General features: G+C 39.4%; 1 protein-coding gene across 1 annotated transcript in view; it reads right to left on the bottom strand.

Moving 5' to 3' along the window:
* Positions 1-20792, bottom strand: part of PLPPR5 (phospholipid phosphatase related 5) — a 106123-nt gene that overhangs the window by 63592 nt on the left and 21739 nt on the right. The window contains exon 2 of the mRNA XM_088022937.1: positions 928-1060. Within this exon, the coding sequence (XP_087879063.1) occupies positions 928-1060 (133 nt within the window). The remainder of the gene's footprint in view (positions 1-927; positions 1061-20792) is intronic.

Here is a 20792-nt window from a genome sequence, read left to right as displayed (position 1 = left end):
TATCTCTAAAGTCTTCATCTTAATCCCACCGATATGAGAAATATATGGAAGGGTACAGGACCTTAATCTCAATCTAAATACAGATAAAAATTTATCTTAAATTTTATGTAGCATATACAGACATACTTTTTTATCTGGTAAATACTGGAAATGAAAATTTATATTAAACTTTATGGCGTCCAGTTAAAAAATTTGTCTTGGCCAAGTTTCTACTGAATTGAAATGATTTGCAATAATTCATCAATGCTTATATGTATTAGTGCTAGAATTTCAGACTGAAGGCTCAAGTATCAGTAAATCTTTTTCTAAAATTAAACATAACATAATTAAAAAAACATAAAAAATTTAAAAAATGTTTTTTTAATTTAATTCCAGTATAGTTAACGTAAAATGTTATGTTAGTTTCAGGTGTACAATATAGTAATAGTAAATCTTTTCCTCTAATAAAATCACTAGTACTTTTTTGTTCACATTAAAAAAAAAGCTCAGAGGTAGTGCATGGAGAGCTACATCTGATAATTAACAAACACAACATATCTTTTCTTTGCCAAGCTATTTTTCTTGTCTTTCATGATGTTCAACAATCTAACTAGATTATCATTTCTCCCCAAGCACTGTTTCTGAAATTTCATAAACACAGTAAATCATTTCTTCTAATTATATAATTTTTAGTTTCTTAAGGAATATTAAACATCCATCCAAGTGTGGTGTTCTTTTTTTTTTCTTAAAATAATATGGAAATTACATCTGAGGTGGAGCCATATAAGAGAAAGTAGTATGCAATGTTATTTTTAAAACCAAACTGAGACATTTCAAATAAAATATAATCCAATATTTGCATAGAGTTAAAATGCTGATCATTTTAAGGGTTAGCTTATACATAAACATGGTTTCAGCAACAACAAAAATAATTCAGTGAACACATACCCAGAAATCGTACAGTTCGCCGCACCAGTGGGTTTATATAGCAACAATCTCCAGTTAAAATAGTTTTCTCCTGGTTTTCAAAATCCCGTGTGGCCAATTGTAGGCAAAACACTGCAGTTTCTCCAACTATTATCTTGCAAGAAAATAAAAGGTTAAAGAACATTAGAATTTAAGCACTATAAATGCAGAATAATTTTATTTTTTAAAACATGCAAGAAAGTAACTCCTTTGAGTGGTAACAATCTCAATATAAAACTGAATCATATTTGCTTAACTAAACCCTTTTATCAGAACCTTATCCCTATGTATACAACCCATATTTCTCTCAATTCAGGGGAGTATTAAACTGACAAATTATGAATAAAAATGTACCATACCATTTTTTGTTTTCTGAAAGACTTCATTCAAAAAAAATTTACCAAGGATCTTTCAGGACACACATATTTATTTTTGGTATGTAACTGAATTCCATGTTTTATTTTTAAGTGATTATGTCTTGCTTAAATTTGACACTGCCACAGAAATCAGAACAATTTTCTATGAAAATATTCTAGAAAGGATCAGATAAAGACATCCTAAAGTCAAATTATATTAATACTTTTATAACAAGAAACAAAACCAATTCCCATGTGTTTGGTCTTGAGATTATCCTTTGCCAAAATCTCATTATTCTATTCTGAGACAGTATTAAAAATTGTAGTCATTAATATATTCTTTATATTTTGGTATACATATGTCATTTTAATCTTCATAAAAATGAAACAGAAATATTATCATACTTCTTTTATAACTGAAAAAAACAAGACTTGAAGCTCAAATGAATTGCCCAAAGCCACAGAGCCAGTAAGGAGAAAAATTAGATTCTGGTAGAGATTCTTTGCTCTACTATGCTGATTTACTAAAGGACCTGCCTTTCTTCCCTTGTTGTTTATACCATTTTCAGTGGTTTTCATACATGGCCTTTAAAATCACCCAGCAAGGTATTAGAGCATGTGTTAATATTCCTCCATGAATGAGAAAATGAAGGCTTAGGGAGGTTAAAAAATTTGCTCCCCATCAAGCCAGTCAGAAGCCAACCAGAAATTGCTGACTCAGCCCCAGATCTTTTGATTCTATTTAATACCATGATCAACACTAGAAATATGATTAAGAGAAAAGAAATGGAGCAAATGTTATGTTGCCTAATTTGTCATTATTAAGGTTAGTTTCCAGTACATCTTGTCTAGGTTAAGTAACATACTATATAGAGAGTCCCTAACATTGCCTGGAAAAATGTTTTTGGGGTCTTGATGAAAGGTAGTATCTGTAATTACAAGTTACTCAAAATTATAAGGGGGGGATACAGAAATTCATAGGAGATTAAACATTTGTCCTAGTTCTATTCCAATATGAATAACAGATTATAAAGCATTTCTTAATTTTTATTCTTTCTAACTTTTCCTCTTTTCTTACTGTATCTCTTCTTCCAAGGAGGTCAGTGTTCAAGTTTAAACCAGTAGATGTTGAGCTGAATTATATTAAAGGAATCCAATCTTGCCTCTCTGGTAAGACTGGATTGAATTAGGAAAGGCTGGAGTTTATAGCCTCGCCAATTTCCTCCTGAAATTTTTAACTTTGGTAAAGTAGAGCAGGTGGGTGATGAAACAGTTCATCTGGCCTAAAGAGGCACAAGAGGCATTTTCTATGGGTTTCATCAGTTGCCACCAGGGCCCTAGTAGAAGCTGACAAATAGACAAGCTGTGTGTCTGACATCTTCTTATCTTCCTTTCTGAATCACTCTTCTGCTGCTCTTTGGAAGAAGTTACTTTCTGAATTTTCAGTTTCAACTTCTTCCAGGTCTGTTTTTGCCCTACATTGTTGCAGATTCTAAAAATCTATCACCTACTCCACATCATGAGCTGCCTGGCTCCCGGCCTGATTCTGCCCTCCCAAGCCTTCTCTCCTCCAGAGCATGTACCAGAGGGTCTCCACCCCCAGGTTGGCTCCACCCCCTAGTACACTGACCCCACCCCCCCACCGCCAACTCCGTCTGTTAATCCATGATACACAAAATTCCTCTGAATGTAACAGATACCCAATAATTCTTACTAAATGCATGTGTGAATTCCATCCTCATTAGATCTGAAGGTCTCAGTCAGCCTCTGACCTTCTGCCTGACTCCTAATAACTAACTTCTGCTTTGTTCCTGTGATGAAGGCTCTACCTTACACCCTAGTTCTTTCCTATAACCAGATCTCGATGCTCGTCCCTAACCTGATAACGCGTTTGGTTACCTACCAGGTTCCTACCAGGCAAAGAACTGCCTTGTTCAGGCCCCTCTTCCTAGGGCTCTGCTTCTGTTTTCCTAATGCTAACCTCTTGCCTGGCTGTGTGTCAGCACATTTCACATTTCTGAATTCCCTATTTGTGTCTTCAGCCTATCTGCTGAACCACTGTCTCAATCAATACTCTTTGGCTGCTACTAAAAGAAACTCTCCCAGACTGGATTAAGCAAAACTGGGAATTTATTCTGGGGTTTGGAGTGTTATCTCAGAACTTGGGGGATGGGGCTCAGGATCAGGTCCAGTAATGGAGATTCCTCAGGAGTCCAGGCAACTACTCTCGGCATCTCACTCCCTGTCTCTGGAGTTACACTGCCTCTCAGCTCTTCTCTGAATGCCTGACTCATTCTTGTCTTTCTGCAAACCAGTTCTCCTGCTTCTTAGCGTACACGATTGCCCCAAGAGTTTCCAAGAACCCTATTTTGAACATGTTAGCTCAGTTCAGGGAAAGTTCAACTAATTAGATTTACTGCATCCCAACTCCAAATTCCCAGGGGGTTCAGCTGGGGACAGGTGTCTCTTCTGGTCCAATTCACCAAAGTTAAGAAGGTGTGTCATGGCGCATGAAAACTGCCTCTCCCAGCAGAAAGCCTAGTTCTCGACAAAAGGGAGTTGCAGTGATGTCTACGTCAACTCTCATCCATCCCATCCTGCTGGATTTTCCCCCTCCCCCACAATGCTAGTTCTTTCTCTAGACTAGCCCTTTCTACCATGTTCTCTGGATATCGTGTTCTGTGTGCCTACTGGGACTTTATCTCATCAAATGTAGGTGCTTTTTATGATGAATACTTAGATACCTTCTGAGTTAAGGACTCCATGTTGGGCACTGCTGTTTAAAGAAAGCTTTATAACCCAGTTGGGTGGACACAAATGAAATAATGAATAATGGCAGGAGTCTGAGTTTTAACTGGTTTGGACAATAACTGCCAGTAGCACATTTAGAAAGAAATGTTACTGAGTCACTGGAAGCATCTGTGGTCAAAGTGAGATGTGCCATTCAGATTCTCCTGCTGCAGGGAGGCTTTCCAGCTCACGCTCCCAGCTGCTATTCCACTGGGACCACACTTCCTGTGGGCTCCTTCTAGCAAATGACTAACTAAGCATGGTGGGGGTACTCAGGAAAGCCTGTTCTCCTGAGATGTGAGATACCTCAGATTGGCAAATTTGATTTGAAAACTGCCAATCAGCCTGGCCAAGTCTTTCTTGAAACTGCGTTGTATTCTGAGGGGCTTGCTACCCAATTTCCCTACCTTCCTCCTCTAATTCACAGAGGTCACACCTCCATCAGAGTCTGAGGCCTCTCCTAGCCTTCTCTGGCCCAGCCCTCCCCAAACCTTTATCTTCTACAGGTGTTTCTCTTGATAAATCTCTTGTGCATCTAATCACATTTGGTACCTGCTTCTAGAAGAATTCAAAGTAACACAGCATCAAAGAAAGGGTGTGATCCTGATTACTCTTAGAGAAAGGGTAGATAGATGTGATCAGGTAGATGGAGAGGATTTAGATATAGGCCTTACTAGGAAGGTAACATTGCAAGAGGAGTGGAGGTAGACCCTCCTTCTGGTAGCTCTCAACATGTCCCGAACAGAAGCTAAAGTAGATGGAGTTTGCCTTGGAGGCAAAAGCTCTCGTCAGCGAATTACAAACCTAAATTCTATGTTCCTGGTATTTTATTTTGGTTCTTCTCTTCTTGTCCTGTCAGAAGTCTCCCCGAAGGACTTTATTCTCCCAAAGGTATTACCAACCCCTGCTACTCTAAGAAATCCTAGCTTTTTCTCTCTTCCCTGACCTCCAGATGCAGGCCCCCAACCACCTATTCAATGACAACATCTCAACACGCTCAGATTTGCATATTGAAGTCCTCAGAGCCCTCCCACTCAAAAGGAAATTCCTCTTTCCTACCCTAAGCCTCCTGCCCCTCCATGTCACCATCTCAGTTAACCTGCCATCCTCCACTTAGACACTCAGGCTAGAACTCTCACACCATTACACACCATACTGATACCTCTGTCCCCCTCATCTGCCTCTCTCCAGCAATTGCTAACTCCTGTTCTTTTACCTCTTAATCATATTTCAAATATGACCATTTTTTCCTCTGGCCTTCAAGCCATCTACTGCCAGATTGATACATTGAAAACAAATGTGTGCAATCCAAATTTTCTATTTATAATTTTCAGTGTGTCCTCACAACCAATGGGATAACAGGAATTGTCATAAATGACTGTTATAGTTGAACCTAAACCCACCTTTTTCAGCTTCTGCAACTCTCACACAACAGCCTCCACACATGCTATGTTCTAGGCACAGCTAAGCACTTAAATTCTTCCAACATACCAGGCATTTCCATATATCCAGGCTTTTATACTTGGTCCATCACTTAGTATAGTTTGGTAGGCAAGGCATAGTTCTGTGCTTGAGATGTAAGTTAAATATTGCCTATTCCTTATGTGTATTCCTGGTGCAGCCCATCCCTTCTTCTCTGTGTTCCAGTAGCGTTTTGTACATTTATTATGGTACTTTCCTCATGATTTTATAACTATCAGCCACATCAGTCTCTTCCACTCAATTGAGAGCTTCTCCAAAGCAAGGACTGTATAATGTTTATCTTTATACTTCCATATTAAAGCACAGTGCCTGGCAATAAATGTGAATGGCTGTATGCATGAATGAAATCCAGTTCAATCTGCCCATTTTATAGATAAGGACACCTATCCAGAGAGAAATAGAGACGTTAAACATGCCTGAGTCACACAGTTACTGGCACCGCCAGAATCTGAATCCAAGTTCAGAGCTGTTTTGACCATAGCTTCTGCCTAGAAACTTGGAAGCTTTTCCTCCAACTTTTCCAGGTTAAGCCAGCTCACCGCCCACTGCCCCCTGCTCCCTATTCACACTTCCCAACATTCAAATTACACCCTGAAGCTCCACCACATTCCTAACATTTCTACAGTTTTAAGGGGACAGTGTTAGGGGCACAAAGCATAAGGTCATAAGGACCTCTACAATCCCGGAGTCTCCAGGCATAAAAGAACTGAGTTTCAAAAGCTACTTTCCTGATCCTTTTGACATACATGCCAAACTTTCAACAAACACCAAAGGAGCTTTGCCCCACCCTTTCTAACTCTGCTGTTACTTCTCTGAGATCCCGTTTTCAATAACATTTCTGCATGTTTCCTCTGCATACTCTTGGTTCTTATGTGGAATCGAAGACCTGGTGGATTGGTTATTTTCTCACCATCATCAAGAAGAAGTTCTTAATCTGGAGTCACTGGCTGCCACTTTCATTCGATTCCCAAAGCAGCCCTTGGGTAAAGAGCATAACTGATTTGCTTTCTTCCTTGGGAGTGGGAGAGAGGGAAACATGACACGTACAGTGCATGGAATCCAGAGACAGGGATGCTTAAAGCCTTGTCACTTTGTAGTTCTCCTTGAAAACATCTTCTTTCTTCTGTGAAGTAATACATGAAAGTTGTTTCCAGAGAGAGTTGAGGTAAGGAGCCTTGTTAACTGAGGTGGGCTGGGAAGGAACATGACCCCTCCTTCTGCCTGCCTCCAGTCCCCAGCTGTCTACAGACAGCACAGTGAGAAGGGAGTAGAACATGAGGAAGAAGAATGCCTGTGGCCCCAGTGGGGTGAATCCACCACTGGCTTCCCATGGATCAGCTATTCATAGCTCCTCCACCTTAGCAAAAGCTTTTCTTTCACTGGGATATTAAAAAGAGAGAGAGAGAGAGAGACTACTGGAAGAGAAAGAGTAAGTTGGCACAGTAAGTACATAGGAGTCGACCCTCACTTCATTTCTTGCATCTGCCTTCCAGTTCCCTTCATCTGGACTCACTAACTCATCCCACCCCGACTCTTCCTCTGCCAATAAAGGAGAAAGCCCTTGCCTGATCCTCAGTTCTATAGGAAGCTCTTAAGCAACCCCTATGGAAGGTTGATGGTGTCTATTCATGGTCCATGTAAATCTGATATTGAATGTGATGATACCCTTGAAGGACTCAGAAGCTGGTACTGAAGGGCCCTCATCTTTTTACCTACCCAGCCAGGGTTGTGTCTGAGCAACTGTGCTGTTCTTTGAGTCACAGTCCCCTTCTAACTGCAACCTGACAGTCTATGTTCTTGGAGGCAAGACCTGTGTTCCTGAACCTCAATCCGCCAGGTAAACAGAAGCCTTACATTCCACAGCTCTCCCCAAGCTGGAGTACCATATTTCTTTTATACCCCATCCTCTGATGGAGTGACTCCATTATTCTTTACTGAACTCAGTGTTGACATTATGAAGTCCCCTGAGCCCTACCTTGCTTATGAAGTCGGACCTACACACACCCCCTTTGCTAAATGACCTATCCATGTCTCTATCCCATCTTTGAGAATAGAACTGGTAGTGGTCCTCTATCTTATCCATTACCCTGCTTGGTAGTGAGTAAAAAAACCCATCTTGCCAATGAATAGCAACCTACAAAAATGTAAGTGCAAATCATAAATCCCCAAATATAAATGTTTAAATGTTTGTTATAAGTGCATAATGTTGCTCTCATACCTCAATTCCCAGAGGCTGACCCTCTAGTATACATATTCCTCAATGACAAAATATGGAAGTAAGTTTTCTCAGGAAGATTCAATCACTGTAGACTTTCATCAAATGCCAAACTCCAAATAGCTTTATGTTTTTATTTATAAAAACCTGATTAGAAATTCCTCTCTCTTTCAACTGGTGATGATTCAAAGATATCCATGCATCATTGGTTTGAAATTGGTACAAGAAAACCATTTCAGATGTAATGCAGCATAGTCATGCAATCAGTGTGATGGTGCTTCGCCTGTCTCATACACTTCAGATATATGTGAAATATATCTGAAAAGCGACTTTATCCATAAAGGTCATGAGACTGTAGGAAAGCATTGGGTTTATATTTAGGTTCTTATCAAACACACTGTGCATTCTTGGTTATTATACAGGCATGTATATAGAGAGAGCTCATTTCCCATCGTCAATTTCAAGCTAGCCAAAGAAGGTTCTAAGCTATACCAAGAGGTAAAAAGATACATGGGGTACTATCTCATTAACTTTGTGTCATGATATGAGAAATTAAGGTTTCTTCAGTGTCTATATGTATTCCAGCACTTTTGCTAATTAAGGTGTTGCTAAATTCTTGAAACATAGTTTCTGAGTGGAATTGAGATTAGGAGACAGAATTCAATGAATTTAGGAGAATTACTGAAGAAGTAATATAGTTAGTGATAAACAGTAATGTAGTTAGTTATCCCTCCCAGCAGGTAAGAAAACTATGGTTATGTTTTGCTATAAACATATATATTTCATAACTTGACCACAAAAACTTGTGTCCTCACTTTCATATTATAAAGTTGCCTTGGGAAGTGGCTACCTAGTCCGGACCTACATGCCTGGTGCCTAGGTGGTGACTTACACCAAAGGAACATCAGGTTCAATGATGTGTGTCAGTTTCAGACCAGGAGGAAAAATCATGTGTATCTTCTCCATGTTCTCTCCCCATCTGCTGTCTGGAAGCAGGGAGTTCTCTGGAACCAGGAGTTGTTGGTGCCATAAGACAGAAGGAGTCAAAGTCCCTCAGTCAGTAGTCCTGCACTAGACTGTCACATGACTTGAAGATAAACTCTAACGTTTGAAGCCGGTGAGATGTGGGGGTTTATTTAACAGCAGTGAGAACTTGCTAATTTCCTTTTTTTTTTTTTTTTCAATAAAGAGGGAGTGAGTCTCAGGCTCAGTTTTCAGCAGAAAATAATATCTGGTTAGAATTGAAAAATACTGGTTTTCAGTATATTCATTTTATGGTTAGCTTCTATTACCAATTCATATTTGTATTTTGTTTATGGTAATGATATGTTTTCTTTTATAATTTGTTAGTAAAGTGGATTGATTTAAAGAAAAAATAAGCGATAGTTGAGGTGGTATGTAGCTATGAGAGAAATCATGAAGCTGATACCCTGAGAGGCAAATTTGGGAAATATTTAACATTTAACAAAAGCTAACTGAAAGCTTCTGCACATCAAAAAACCCAATAGGCTAACAAAATGAAAAGGCAACCTAACAAATGGGAGAAAAATCTATGCAAATCATGTATCTGATAAGGGTTTAATATCCGAAATATATGAAAAACTCATATATTTCAACAACAAACAAAACAAAAAAAATATTGAAAATGGACAAAGGAACTGACTGGACAGTTTTCCAAAGAAGACATACAAATGGCCGACAGTCATATGAAATGGTGCTCAACATCACACATCATGAGGGAAATGCAAATCAAAACCACAATGAGATATCACCTTCACACCCGTTAGAATGGTTATGATCAAAAAGACAAGAGATAATACATGTTGGTGAGGATGTGGAGAAAAGGGAACCCTTGGGCACTGTTGCTAGGGATGCGAACTGATGCAGCCACTATGGAAAACAGTGTGGAGGTTCCTCAAAAAATTAAAACTAGAACTACCATGTGAGTCAGCCATCCTGCTTCTGGGTGTTTATCCAAAGGAATTGAAAGTAGGCTTTCAAAAAGATATCTGCACTCCAATGTTCATTGCATTATTCACAATAGCTATGAAGTGGAAACAACGTAAGTGTCTGTGGATAAATGCATAAAGAAGACGTGGTATATATAATGGAATACTATTCAGTCACGAGAAAGAAGAAAATCCTGCTGTTTGCTACAACCTGGGTGAACCTTGAAGCATTTTGCTAAATAAATAATTCAGGCCAAGAAAGACATATATTGCATGGTATCACTTATATGTGAAATCAAAGAAAGAAAGAAAGAGAGAAAGAGAGAAAGAGAGAGAGAAAGGAAGAAAGAAAGAAAGAAGAAAGAAAGAAAGAAAGAAAGAAAGAAAGAAAGAAAGAAAGAAAGAAAGAAAGAAAGAAAGAAAGAAAGAAAAAGAAAGAAAGATAGAAAAAGAAAGAAAGAAAGAAAGATCAAACTCATAGACATAGAGAGCAGAATGGTGGTTACTAGGGGGCTGGGGTTGGGAGGAAATAGGAAGATACTGGCCTGGGTGGCTCAGTGGGTTAAGTGTCTGACTCTGGATTTCAGCTCAGGTCATGATCTCTGGGGTCCTGGGATCCAGCCCTGAGTCAGGATCCCTGCTCAGTGGGGTATGCTTGTCCCTCTCCCTCTGCTCCTACCCTCCCCCCCCAACCTGGCTCCTGTGCTCTCTCTCAAATAAATAGATAAAATCTTAAAAGAAAAAAAAAGAAAGATATTGGTCAAAGGGCAGAAACTTCCAGTTATGAGATTAACAAGTTCTGAGGCTCTAATGTACAGTATGGCGATTACAGCTAATAATACTGTACTGTATACTTAAATGTTTCTACAAGAGTAGATCTTAAATGTTCTCAACCAAACACACACACACACACACACACACACACACACACACAAAGGGTAATTATGTGAGAGGACAGAGGTCTTAGCTAATGCTATGATGTTAATCATTTTGCAATACATAAATTTATCAAATCAACACATTGTACACCTTAAACTTATGTACTATGTCATTATATCTCTATAAATCTGGGGAGAAAAAACATTGAAAAGAAAACTAACTTACATGACATAATTTCTAGTATGAGGGATTATTCTAAGTCCTTTGCAAATACTTACCAATTTAATCTCTAAAACAGCCATATGAGGTAAGTATTGTTATTAAAATCCAGCTACAGATGAAGAAAATAAGGCACAGATGAAGTGAACTACCTAGGGTTGGGTGTGGAGTGAAGAGGCAGCATCTGAACCCAAGGCAGTTCATTTTCAGAACCCATGCTCTTAATCTGCACATGGTAGTAGTGGTGGTTAGGACTGCGGGCAGGTGGAACCCAGAAGACCCCCATATCCTAGGGCATGGGACAGTTTTAGTGAAGCAATCGGTCCAAAGGCAGCTTACATAGGAGGAAATGAGGACAGGGACTGGATTTGGTCCTTTGAGTGAAGGTTTGCAGTCTTTAGGAGACTCCTGTTAAAATGCACATAGCAAGGGATAACAAACACATGAAGCTGTAATCCCACCACTGGGCGGGACAAGATTATTAAGTCATTTTTTTAATTGTGAAGCCAGAGGATAGGTACATGGCAGTTTTCAGAGTGCTCTCTGGACAGTGGTTTTCAGATGTGGTCCCTAGACCAGCAGCGCCAGCAGCACCTTGGAACTTGAGGGAACTGGCAAGCCTCGCCCCACACCTACTGTCTCGGAAGTTCTGGGTGGGAGGTCCAACCATTTGTGTTTTAATAACGCACCCCCTCCAAGCTCTGTACAGGATATTTCGAGGGGTCTAAAAGTCCTGATTACCACACATTTTAAATTTTTCAGAGATATTTTTAAAAGAATTTCTACATACTGACTTGAACAAATCATGATTACATATTTGTACTGTGCAAAGAGCTATTCTAAGCATTGTAGTGTCTAGAATGGGATTCTAGGTGGGTTTCTAGAAGGCAAGGTTCAATGAAACCTAAAATAAAAAGAAACCCGAAGCTCTCGCTTTTCACATGTTTTAAGTGAGACTTGGAGAGATGAAGCGTCCCCACAAGCCACTCACTGCTCAGCACCTCAGCACATGCTCATCCTCTGGCTTGGAGTCTACTGCACTTCTCACTCTGGCTGGAATGCAGGAGGCGTCAGAGAAACTTACAATATAGCTGCCAACACAGACACATTCACTAACTATGCTAGTGAATGAATAGAGAAGAGAGAAGATGAGGAGTCAGTGCTGACTGAGGATCGAACTCTCAAGTGACCAAACGTGGTGATCCTTTCTGGAACACTCTTACAGAAAGGGATATGTCTTCTTCAACCCCATCTAAGCAGTGTGGTCAATATTAAAACCCTCCAGAGCCTGAGGCTCTGGCTGGAGCACAGCATGGAGAAGTACTACCTGGATTTTTTTTTTTCTCCAAAAGCACTGGAAAGGCATACTTGCCTCGCCAAAGTAGTAGAATAGTAGTAGTAGAATATGAATATTTGCCTCAGCATCTGCAACTATAAAATGAGGATAATAGAAATAATGCCACCATAGGCTGTTGTAAGACTTAAATGAGTTAACTGTTATAAAATTCTTAGGAGCTAGCACAGGGTAAGCACTGTGAAAATTTTAGCTTTGAGTAGATGATCTTGAAGGTTTTGTCCAACTCAGATCTGTGATGGGTTAGTGCTCACAGTAAGGAAATCTGTGATGCTTGGAATAGGATAATAGAATAGTTTGACATGTTGGGATAATGTGAAAATCCTGACACTAATCTTGTAGTGTATGTGTGTGCATGTGTGTGTGGCTGGGGGTAAGGGGGTGGGGGGGCAAGTGGCATGATCATAGAGAAAAAGAAAGCACAGTCTGCTTAACAGCAAGGCATAGATTTACACTATGCACATTCTTTTTTTTTTTAATGATAAGAAGTTTGTGAAAACCACTAAAAAACTCCTTTCCTAGTTAATTAAATTTTACATGATCTTTATATTTGCCCAACCATTCACATAAATGTAGTGAACATAAGCTATAAGAAAAATGAATTATGAGAGCACTATGATTCAAAGTCATTTTGCATACTTGTAGTTTTAAAAAATTTAATACATAAGGTCAAATTCTTCATGTTCACAAATCTACTGTAGACCAGTACCATTATAATGTATCTGTCATTCCTCAAAAGAACTAATTCATAATTAATAAAAACTGGTACACAGTTTATTGGCTTGCTTTCCTGCTCTTCCAAAATACATGGTCAAATTAATTCCCCGTGTTCTTTATCAACAATTAAAAAAAAGCATGATAAAACTTAAATATTCTTTGGGAATTTGAGATAATAGTGTTTTTAGACATAAGTCTTTGAAGCACAAGCAATAATTAAATGTCCCTAAGTCAGTGCTTCCAAAACTATGCTCAGCAGGATGTTAAGGGGGTTTGGGGGAGGGGAGATATTCTGGTCCAAAAAAAATCAGCTAAAAGCTACAAACTTTAATCCTTCCCAGAGATGCACAGTGCATATTAGCACATTAAGATTCATATTTTCTAGCTGCCCCTTGATGGCATTCCTTCACTGTCTTCATTTTATAGATGAGAACACTAAGGCACAGAGAGATTATATGACTTACCTAAGGTCATTTAGCTACCAAGTTATAAAGTCAGGATTCAACTCCATGCCGTCCAGTTCTGGAGTTGATCTTGACATTATAATATATTTTTTTAATTTTGCTTTATTTTAAGAAACATCTGGCCATCAAAGCTTTCTTCTTTGAACTTCTGCCTTTAAGAGGGTAATTTCCTCCCAAATAGCTTTCCTATATGACCAAAAGCATGACAATCTGTTAAACAAAACTGTTAACTTTATGGCCCATTGTTTCCCAAACTTATTTGATTTTAGAAATCTATGTTCTAGGGACAATCCTAAATATTTGGTAAAGCTGGTATCCCAGAAACACTAGGGAGAGTCAATAAAAGCAAGTCTTCCTTTTTAGAAGAAAGAAATTCACATTTAGGAAGGATTAGCTAGTATAGTTATTTATGATAACTGAATAAAAGAATTTGGGCTCTTCAGGAAGAAAAAGGAAAGGTGAGAAAGGCTAACTTTATAAAGTGATGACAAACTCATTCACCACTTCCCTGGTTAGTAAGAAGAGGAGAAAATAATACTTCAAACCAAAGAGAACAAGTATTAATTCACACAACGAGAGAGGAATGTATTATTCTATATTTTTAAAGATTTTATTTATTTATTTGAGAGTGAGAGAATGAGAGATAGAGAGCACGAGAGGGAAGAGGATCAGAGGGAGAAGCAGACTCCCTGCCGAGGAGGGAGCCCGATGCGGGACTCGATCCCGGGACTCCAGGATCATGACCTGAGCCGAAGGCAGTCGCTTAACCAACTGAGCCACCCAGGCACCCGGAATGTATTATTCTAAACAGTGACACAGGTGGGAAATAAAAAGGCACTTAAGTAGCACGTTGAGATGTTGTTTGTGCAGCACAAAGTGGCCAGGGAACGAGTGGGATTTACCTGACCTTTCCAATCTAAGAATCACATTCCTTTCCTCCAGTGCAGAAGAGTCATACTTTTCCCCACTGGACCTCCCTGGGGTGTCTGCTGGCTGCTGAATCCGGGGAGAATTGTCAAAGGACCTGAGCCAGTGTAGCAGCTCTTCATAACTGCCTTATAGCAGATAGTAATTCTACCTCTTTTTTTTCCTTCCTATCTTTTTTTTTTTTTAATGTTTATCTTCTTGCTAGTTCAGAAAATCTCGACTGCTGTATGGTTGAGATTTCTTCTGTATGGTTGAGATTTCTTCTGTATCAAAATATAAGCTTCTGTTGTACAACAGGACCGAATTATTAGTGGTCCCCTTCAAGTGCCTCACCCACGTTAAGGGAATATGCACTCGACAGACGACACTGTGATAATCCAGGTAACACTCCTTTTCATGGAAATAGGCTTTGGAGGTGACAGCTCTGCCTAGGAAAGCAGAAATAGTATTCCTTGCAATTTCCAATTCATCATAGAGATCTTTCCCTGGAGGCCATCTTCTTCTGGTTTTCTTGGTGTTCATTTCTCTCATCTTTAAACAGACTGCCAGAACAAATGTCTTTTAAGGCCATTCATTTTTACTGGAAAAAAAAAATGACTAGACATTTGAAGGACTTTATTTTTAAAACACTTTCACAGAAAGAGTAAATGTTGATTACATAGGAAATCCTTATACTTTACTAAGCCATTAAAAATGTTTGATGAGAACGCACAAAGAAAAGCATGATTGAGACCCAAAAATAAATGAATGAAATGAATCTGGGAACACAAACTCATTTTGCAGTCTGGTCACATTTGTTTTTGGTATGAGTGCAACTTTCCAGCTTACTGCTCTTGGTGTATTAGGGAAAGGTATAATTGTAATTTAAATGTGAAACCCTAATAGCACTGGTTCAGCGGAATTTATTAAGCAAGCCAATTTAAGGGTTTCCAGTATATAACGGGAAGTACCTTTTAGAAAACTGATTACTTATGATCTCAATTTAATTTAAGCTTACAATACACACGTTATTTATTATATAAATTCATAAATATCTTCCCTTTGTTGTCATTTCTTAAAGTGACATATAGCACTTACATTGGCCAAGGTGCTGTTCTAAACACTTTACGTATACTAATTTGATTTGGTCCTCACAACTGCCCTATGAGGGAGGTATTTTTATTCCTTCTTACAGATAAGGAAACTGAGGCACAAAGAGGTTGAGTAATTTCCCCATGGTTCCACAACTAGTAGATGAGAGACCTGAGATTCAAACCTAAACAGTGTGACTCCAACTTTAATATTATATTTATCATCAAAGATTTGTTCAGGAATGGAGTCAAAACGCTTAATGAAACACCTATTAACTCACTTTATCACCCAATGTCAACCTTGACATTATAGTATTTTATTAGTTTGCTTTATTTTAGGAAGAAAAGTCTAGCAGTTAAAGCCTTTTTATCTGAACTTCTGTACTTAGGAATATAATTTCCCCCAACATGCTTTTCGACATAAAGCACAAATATGGAAATCTGTTCTTTAAAAAAAAAGCCAGATAAATAAAGTTTATAGATAAGACACTCCAAAAAACAATAACATTTATTCAAACAAAGAGTAGAGGACAGAGTTTATATGGGTTGGCAGAGTGCAGTCGGCTGGGAATATTGATTTTCTAAATGTGTCCCCAACCTGCAGCAACTTATTTTTAGAAGCAGCCTGTTACCTCAAAATGTTATTTGGAAGGCCTGGTGATGGGGGAGTTTGGCAGGACATTCAGATAATATTAACAGGAGGTTCATTTTAAGAAAGATAAAATTTTGAAGAAAAGTTATAGATTTATGTTATTTCTCAAAAGCATAATGATTAAATATTCATTTGCAGAAGTTAAATAAAATAGTAGAAGCCTATAGAACTGAAGTGAAAGCCTTTCTATTGATTTAAATTATTAAGGAGGGAAGGAAGTATGACTTTGAAGTCCACTATCTCTTCCATATATAACTTACTCGGTTTCTCTGTGATTTTCCCACCACCACTCCTTGCAAGATTCAGATTAGCTTCCACAGGTATTTGAACACACAGGTGAACAACTGCCCTCAGGTAAGACTGACTCTGACTCTGACACTTGGAAGGAGTTCAATCTTATCCAGCCCCTTCATCCTTTAGAAAATTTGTTCAAATGTCCAAACCACGCATAATCTTAGATTCTGCTGCTCTATTGAGTCCTGTTGTGGGTTGTCAAAATATTTAGAGTCATCACATCTCAGCAGTTAACAAGAGTGTTGCTGAAAACATAAAATGCCAACTCCACACCCTCTGGCACTGAGGTCCATAACTCTGAGCAGCAATATCCAATGAAGGGTTTAGAAACAGTATTTCTCTGTTCGGTTCTATTTCATTTGGAAACAAAATGAGTCTTTCTGATCCTTTTATTGCATGGAAGAGCTTCATGTTAATAGTACTGGCTCCTTCTCATGTGGACCCAGGGGCTGCTGGGCCCACTGTGGTCCACCCATTGGGACCATCTGTGTTGTGGACTGGTGACAACATTTCCAAAGGTAGAGCAAACACCCATCTGCACAGTTCACTACTACCCGCCATGCAAAGTACACAAGCACTGCTCCAGATGCTCTGGCTTCCAATTCCAACCTCCCCACAGAGGATCTTGGGAGGTGTTGGGCCTGAATAGACCCTGGGTGGGAAGAATGAGAGTCGCATTATAGCCCTGAGAGAAGAGGATCCTCCGTTACCAGACTTTCTTTCCAAGTCCCTCTTGGTGCCGTAGCACATTTCTTTCTTTCTTTTTTTTTTAATTAACATATAATGTATTATTTGTGTCAGGGGTACAGATCTGTGATTCATCAGTCTTACACAATTCACAATTCACAGCGCTCACCATAGCACATACCCTCCCCAATGTCTATCACCCAGCCACCCCATCCCTCCCACCCCCCACCACTCCAGCAACACTCAGTTTGTTTCCTGAGATTAAGAGTCTCTTATGGTTTGTCTCCCTCTCTGGTTTTGTCTTATTTCTTTTTTCCCTCCCTTCCCCTATGATCCCCTGTCTTGTTTCTCAAATTTCACATATCAGTGAGATCGTATGATGTTTGTGTTTCTCTGATTGACTTCTTTCTCTTTTTTTTTAAGATTTTATTTATTTGAGAGAGACAGAGCACAAGCAATGGAGAGGCAGAGGGAGAGGAGAAGCGGACTCCCCACTGAGGTGGGAGCACGAAACAGGGCTCAATCCCAGGACCCTGGGATCATGACCTGAGCTGAAGGCAGACGCTTAACCATCTGAGCCACCCAGGTGCCCCATGATTGACTTAATTCGCTTAGCATAATACCCTCTAGTTCCACCCACATCATTGCAAATGGCAATATTTCATTTTTGGTGGCTGCATAATATTCCAGTGTGTGTGTGTGTGTGTGTGTGTGTGTGTGTGTGTGTGTGGGTATACACACCACATCTTCTTTATCCATTCATCTGTTGATGGACATCTAGGCTCTTTCCATAGTTCGGCTATTGTGGACATTGCTGCTATAAACATTGGGGTGCACGTGCCCCTTCAGATCACTACATTTGTATCTTTGGGGTAAATACCCAGTAGTGCAATTGCTGGGTCGTATGGTAGCTCTATTTTCAACATTTTGAGCAACGTCCATACTGTTTTTCAGAGTGGCTTCACCAGCTTGCATTCCCACCAACAGTATAGATAAAAGGCTAGTATCCAAAATCTATAAAGAACTTATCAAACTCAACACCCAAAGAACAAATAATCCAATCAAGAAATGGGCAGAAGACATGAACAGACATTTCTCCAAAGAAGACATCCAAATGGCCAACAGACACATGAAAAAGTGCTCAACATTGCTCAGCATCAGGGAAATACAAATCAAAACCTCAGTGAGATACCACCTCACACCAGTCAGAATGGCTAAAATTAACAAGTCAGGAAATGACAGGTGTTGGCGAGGATGCGGAGAAAAGGGAACCCTCCTACACTGTTGGTGCCATAGCACATTTCAAAATTACATTGACCTATTGTTTATCACATTTCATAATTGGCAGACATTTTGAGAATTCTGCAATTCGGTACCAAAAGGTAAACTTGTAACAGGTAATTGAAATCCTATGAATATTTGAGACCAATGAATAAATGACTCAATGAATATAGATTAGAGTCCAATGAATACAGGACTCGAATACTTGGAAAAACATTCCCTCAAAAAGCAACAGGAAACAATTGTACTTAATGAGCAATTCCGAGCACAGTTTGCTGGCCGGCAGTTTTAGATGGCTATTAAAATCTCAATCAAGTTTTCTTTCAAAATCTTAATTATAATCTCTCCATATGAACTCAAGCAAAATAGTATTGAAATGAACCTGTTATGTGCAGTGCCGATCATTTTAAATGTTTATTTAATATCAGTATTTATAATTCATGACAGCATTAGAATATTCAAGTGAATTAAAATTCTTCATATCTGAAAGAAAACTAAACCCCTATTTAATAAACATTGATTGAACGCAAACTTACATGGAGCAGACACTGTTGTCTGTCTAATCAATGTTAACTATCCATCTTCCTCACAGAGCCTTGATTTTGTTCCATTACCAACCTTCTCTATTATGGCCACAGTCTTCAGGGAGTCATGGCCATCCTTAACCTCAAAAGATGAGTGACTTGTCAAGTCCTGGTGGCTCCGTCTGTGACTAATTTAGGTCCGGGCATGAGACGAAGTTGTGCCCAAGGAGGATGAGGAGAGCTTTGCTAGGGATGGTGCTTCCAAAGAAGGGTTCTTGCTTTTAAAAAGAGACTCACAGAAGAAGTATTCTTCTGCTAGACATCATCGACTTTGCATGTGATTCCAGAACAAGGGTTGTCATTGTGCAAGCATGAGAGAAGCCAGCCAAGAGCAGAGCAGACACATATTATGTCAGAGAGGAAAGAGAAGAGAAACCTGGATCTTTGATCTGTCATTCAGATACTGAATTAGTCATTTCTGAGCTATCCCAATGGCACTCCCTGTTATGTGACATAATAAATTTTCCTTATTGTTTAAATGGTTAAGTTGGAATTTTCTTTTATGTACAGATGAAAGCAATCTAATTGATACAATGAATATGGCCTTGAACTTGGTGATGGTAAGGTAGAGGGTAGAAAGAAAATCTCATGAAAGTTGATGTTTTTTATATGGTACACAGCTTAAAAGGACAGAGCTATGTTTACCACAAGCAAAGTTATATAGAACGCAGACTGGGGAATAAGATTGAGAGAAGGAACAGGAAAAAGAGCTTTACGGGTAGGGTGACAATATAATTTATCATTCAAACTATTACACTTTGGAGTGTGAAACGAAAGCTTAATAATACTGCTATAAAGACAACAGGAATAAACTGGAACTGACCCAGGCAAACCAGGACACACCGTTGGCACAATTATAGAGCAAAAGAGAACATAAATAAAGCCTTGGAGGAGGGAAAGTATAGGATGTCCTTGAGAGACAGTAAGTGGTCCGATTTGGTTGGAATGTAGACTAGATATGAGGGCTGATGGGAGATGATCTCGGGACGGTGATGTAAATGCCTTGAGATCCAAGCGAGAAGTTAGTACTTCATTCTGTTCACAGTGGGAGGCTATGAAATTTCTGGGCAGGGGAGTGGTGGGATCAGACCTATGCTTCGGGAAAATCAATCCGGAAGCAGCGGAGACTAGCAAGAGGGGGAGAAGTCCGGTAAGTCACGATTGCAGTAATCCTTCCAGGTAATGAGCCAGGCTTTTAGCAATGGGAAAGCGAAGCCAATAATGGGGACAGGAGAGCCGAAGGAAAGAAAGGCTTAAGGATAAATTTTGAGATTGCCTACAAGTGGGAGTGGGAAATAAAAAGAGAAGTAAACAAAAGACATAGAGCAGGAGTGTCTGCGAGTCCGAAGAAAATGATCACATCAAGGAACCCAGGAGAGGAGAGAATTTCAAGGAGGGTTGGGGAGGTGGTCCTTGATCTGTGCTTCAGTGTCCTTTTTTTTTTTTAAAGATTTTATTTATTTATTTGACAGACAGAGACACAGTGAAAGAGGGAACACAAGCAGAGGGAGTGGGAAAGGAGAAGCAAGCTTCCCGCGGAGCAGGGAGCCCGATGCGGGGCTTGATCCCAGGACCCTGGGATCATGACCTGAGCAGACGCTTAACAACTGAGCCACTCAGGCGCCCCTGTGCTTCAGTGTCCTAAAGAAGCAGAGGAAGTGAATGTCCAAGCGAGAAGGTTGTTGTCAGTGACCTCCAAGAAAGGGGTTGACAGTGACAAAAACAAAATTTTTTCACATTTCCTTTGCCTTTCAGAAAACCTTGTCAGTTGAATCAGTGCAGCAATTCTCCAAACCATCTAACCTTCGAAGACCTGACAGTGGGTTCAACTGAAATAATGAAATCAATTTAATTTGGTGAGTAGAAGGTGGGGCTCCAACATGGATTACAGGTGTGTCATTCTACTTAAATCTCAGCTCTGCATCAC

The sequence above is a fragment of the Eumetopias jubatus genome, unplaced genomic scaffold, assembly GCF_037043125.1.
Source record: "Eumetopias jubatus isolate StellerSeaLion01/CBP00866 unplaced genomic scaffold, mEumJub1_p1.0 scaffold_4, whole genome shotgun sequence".
NCBI lineage: Eukaryota > Metazoa > Chordata > Mammalia > Carnivora > Otariidae > Eumetopias > Eumetopias jubatus.
The sequence above is the reverse complement of the archived record's forward strand: the minus strand, read 5'-3'. Positions and strand labels throughout refer to the sequence as shown.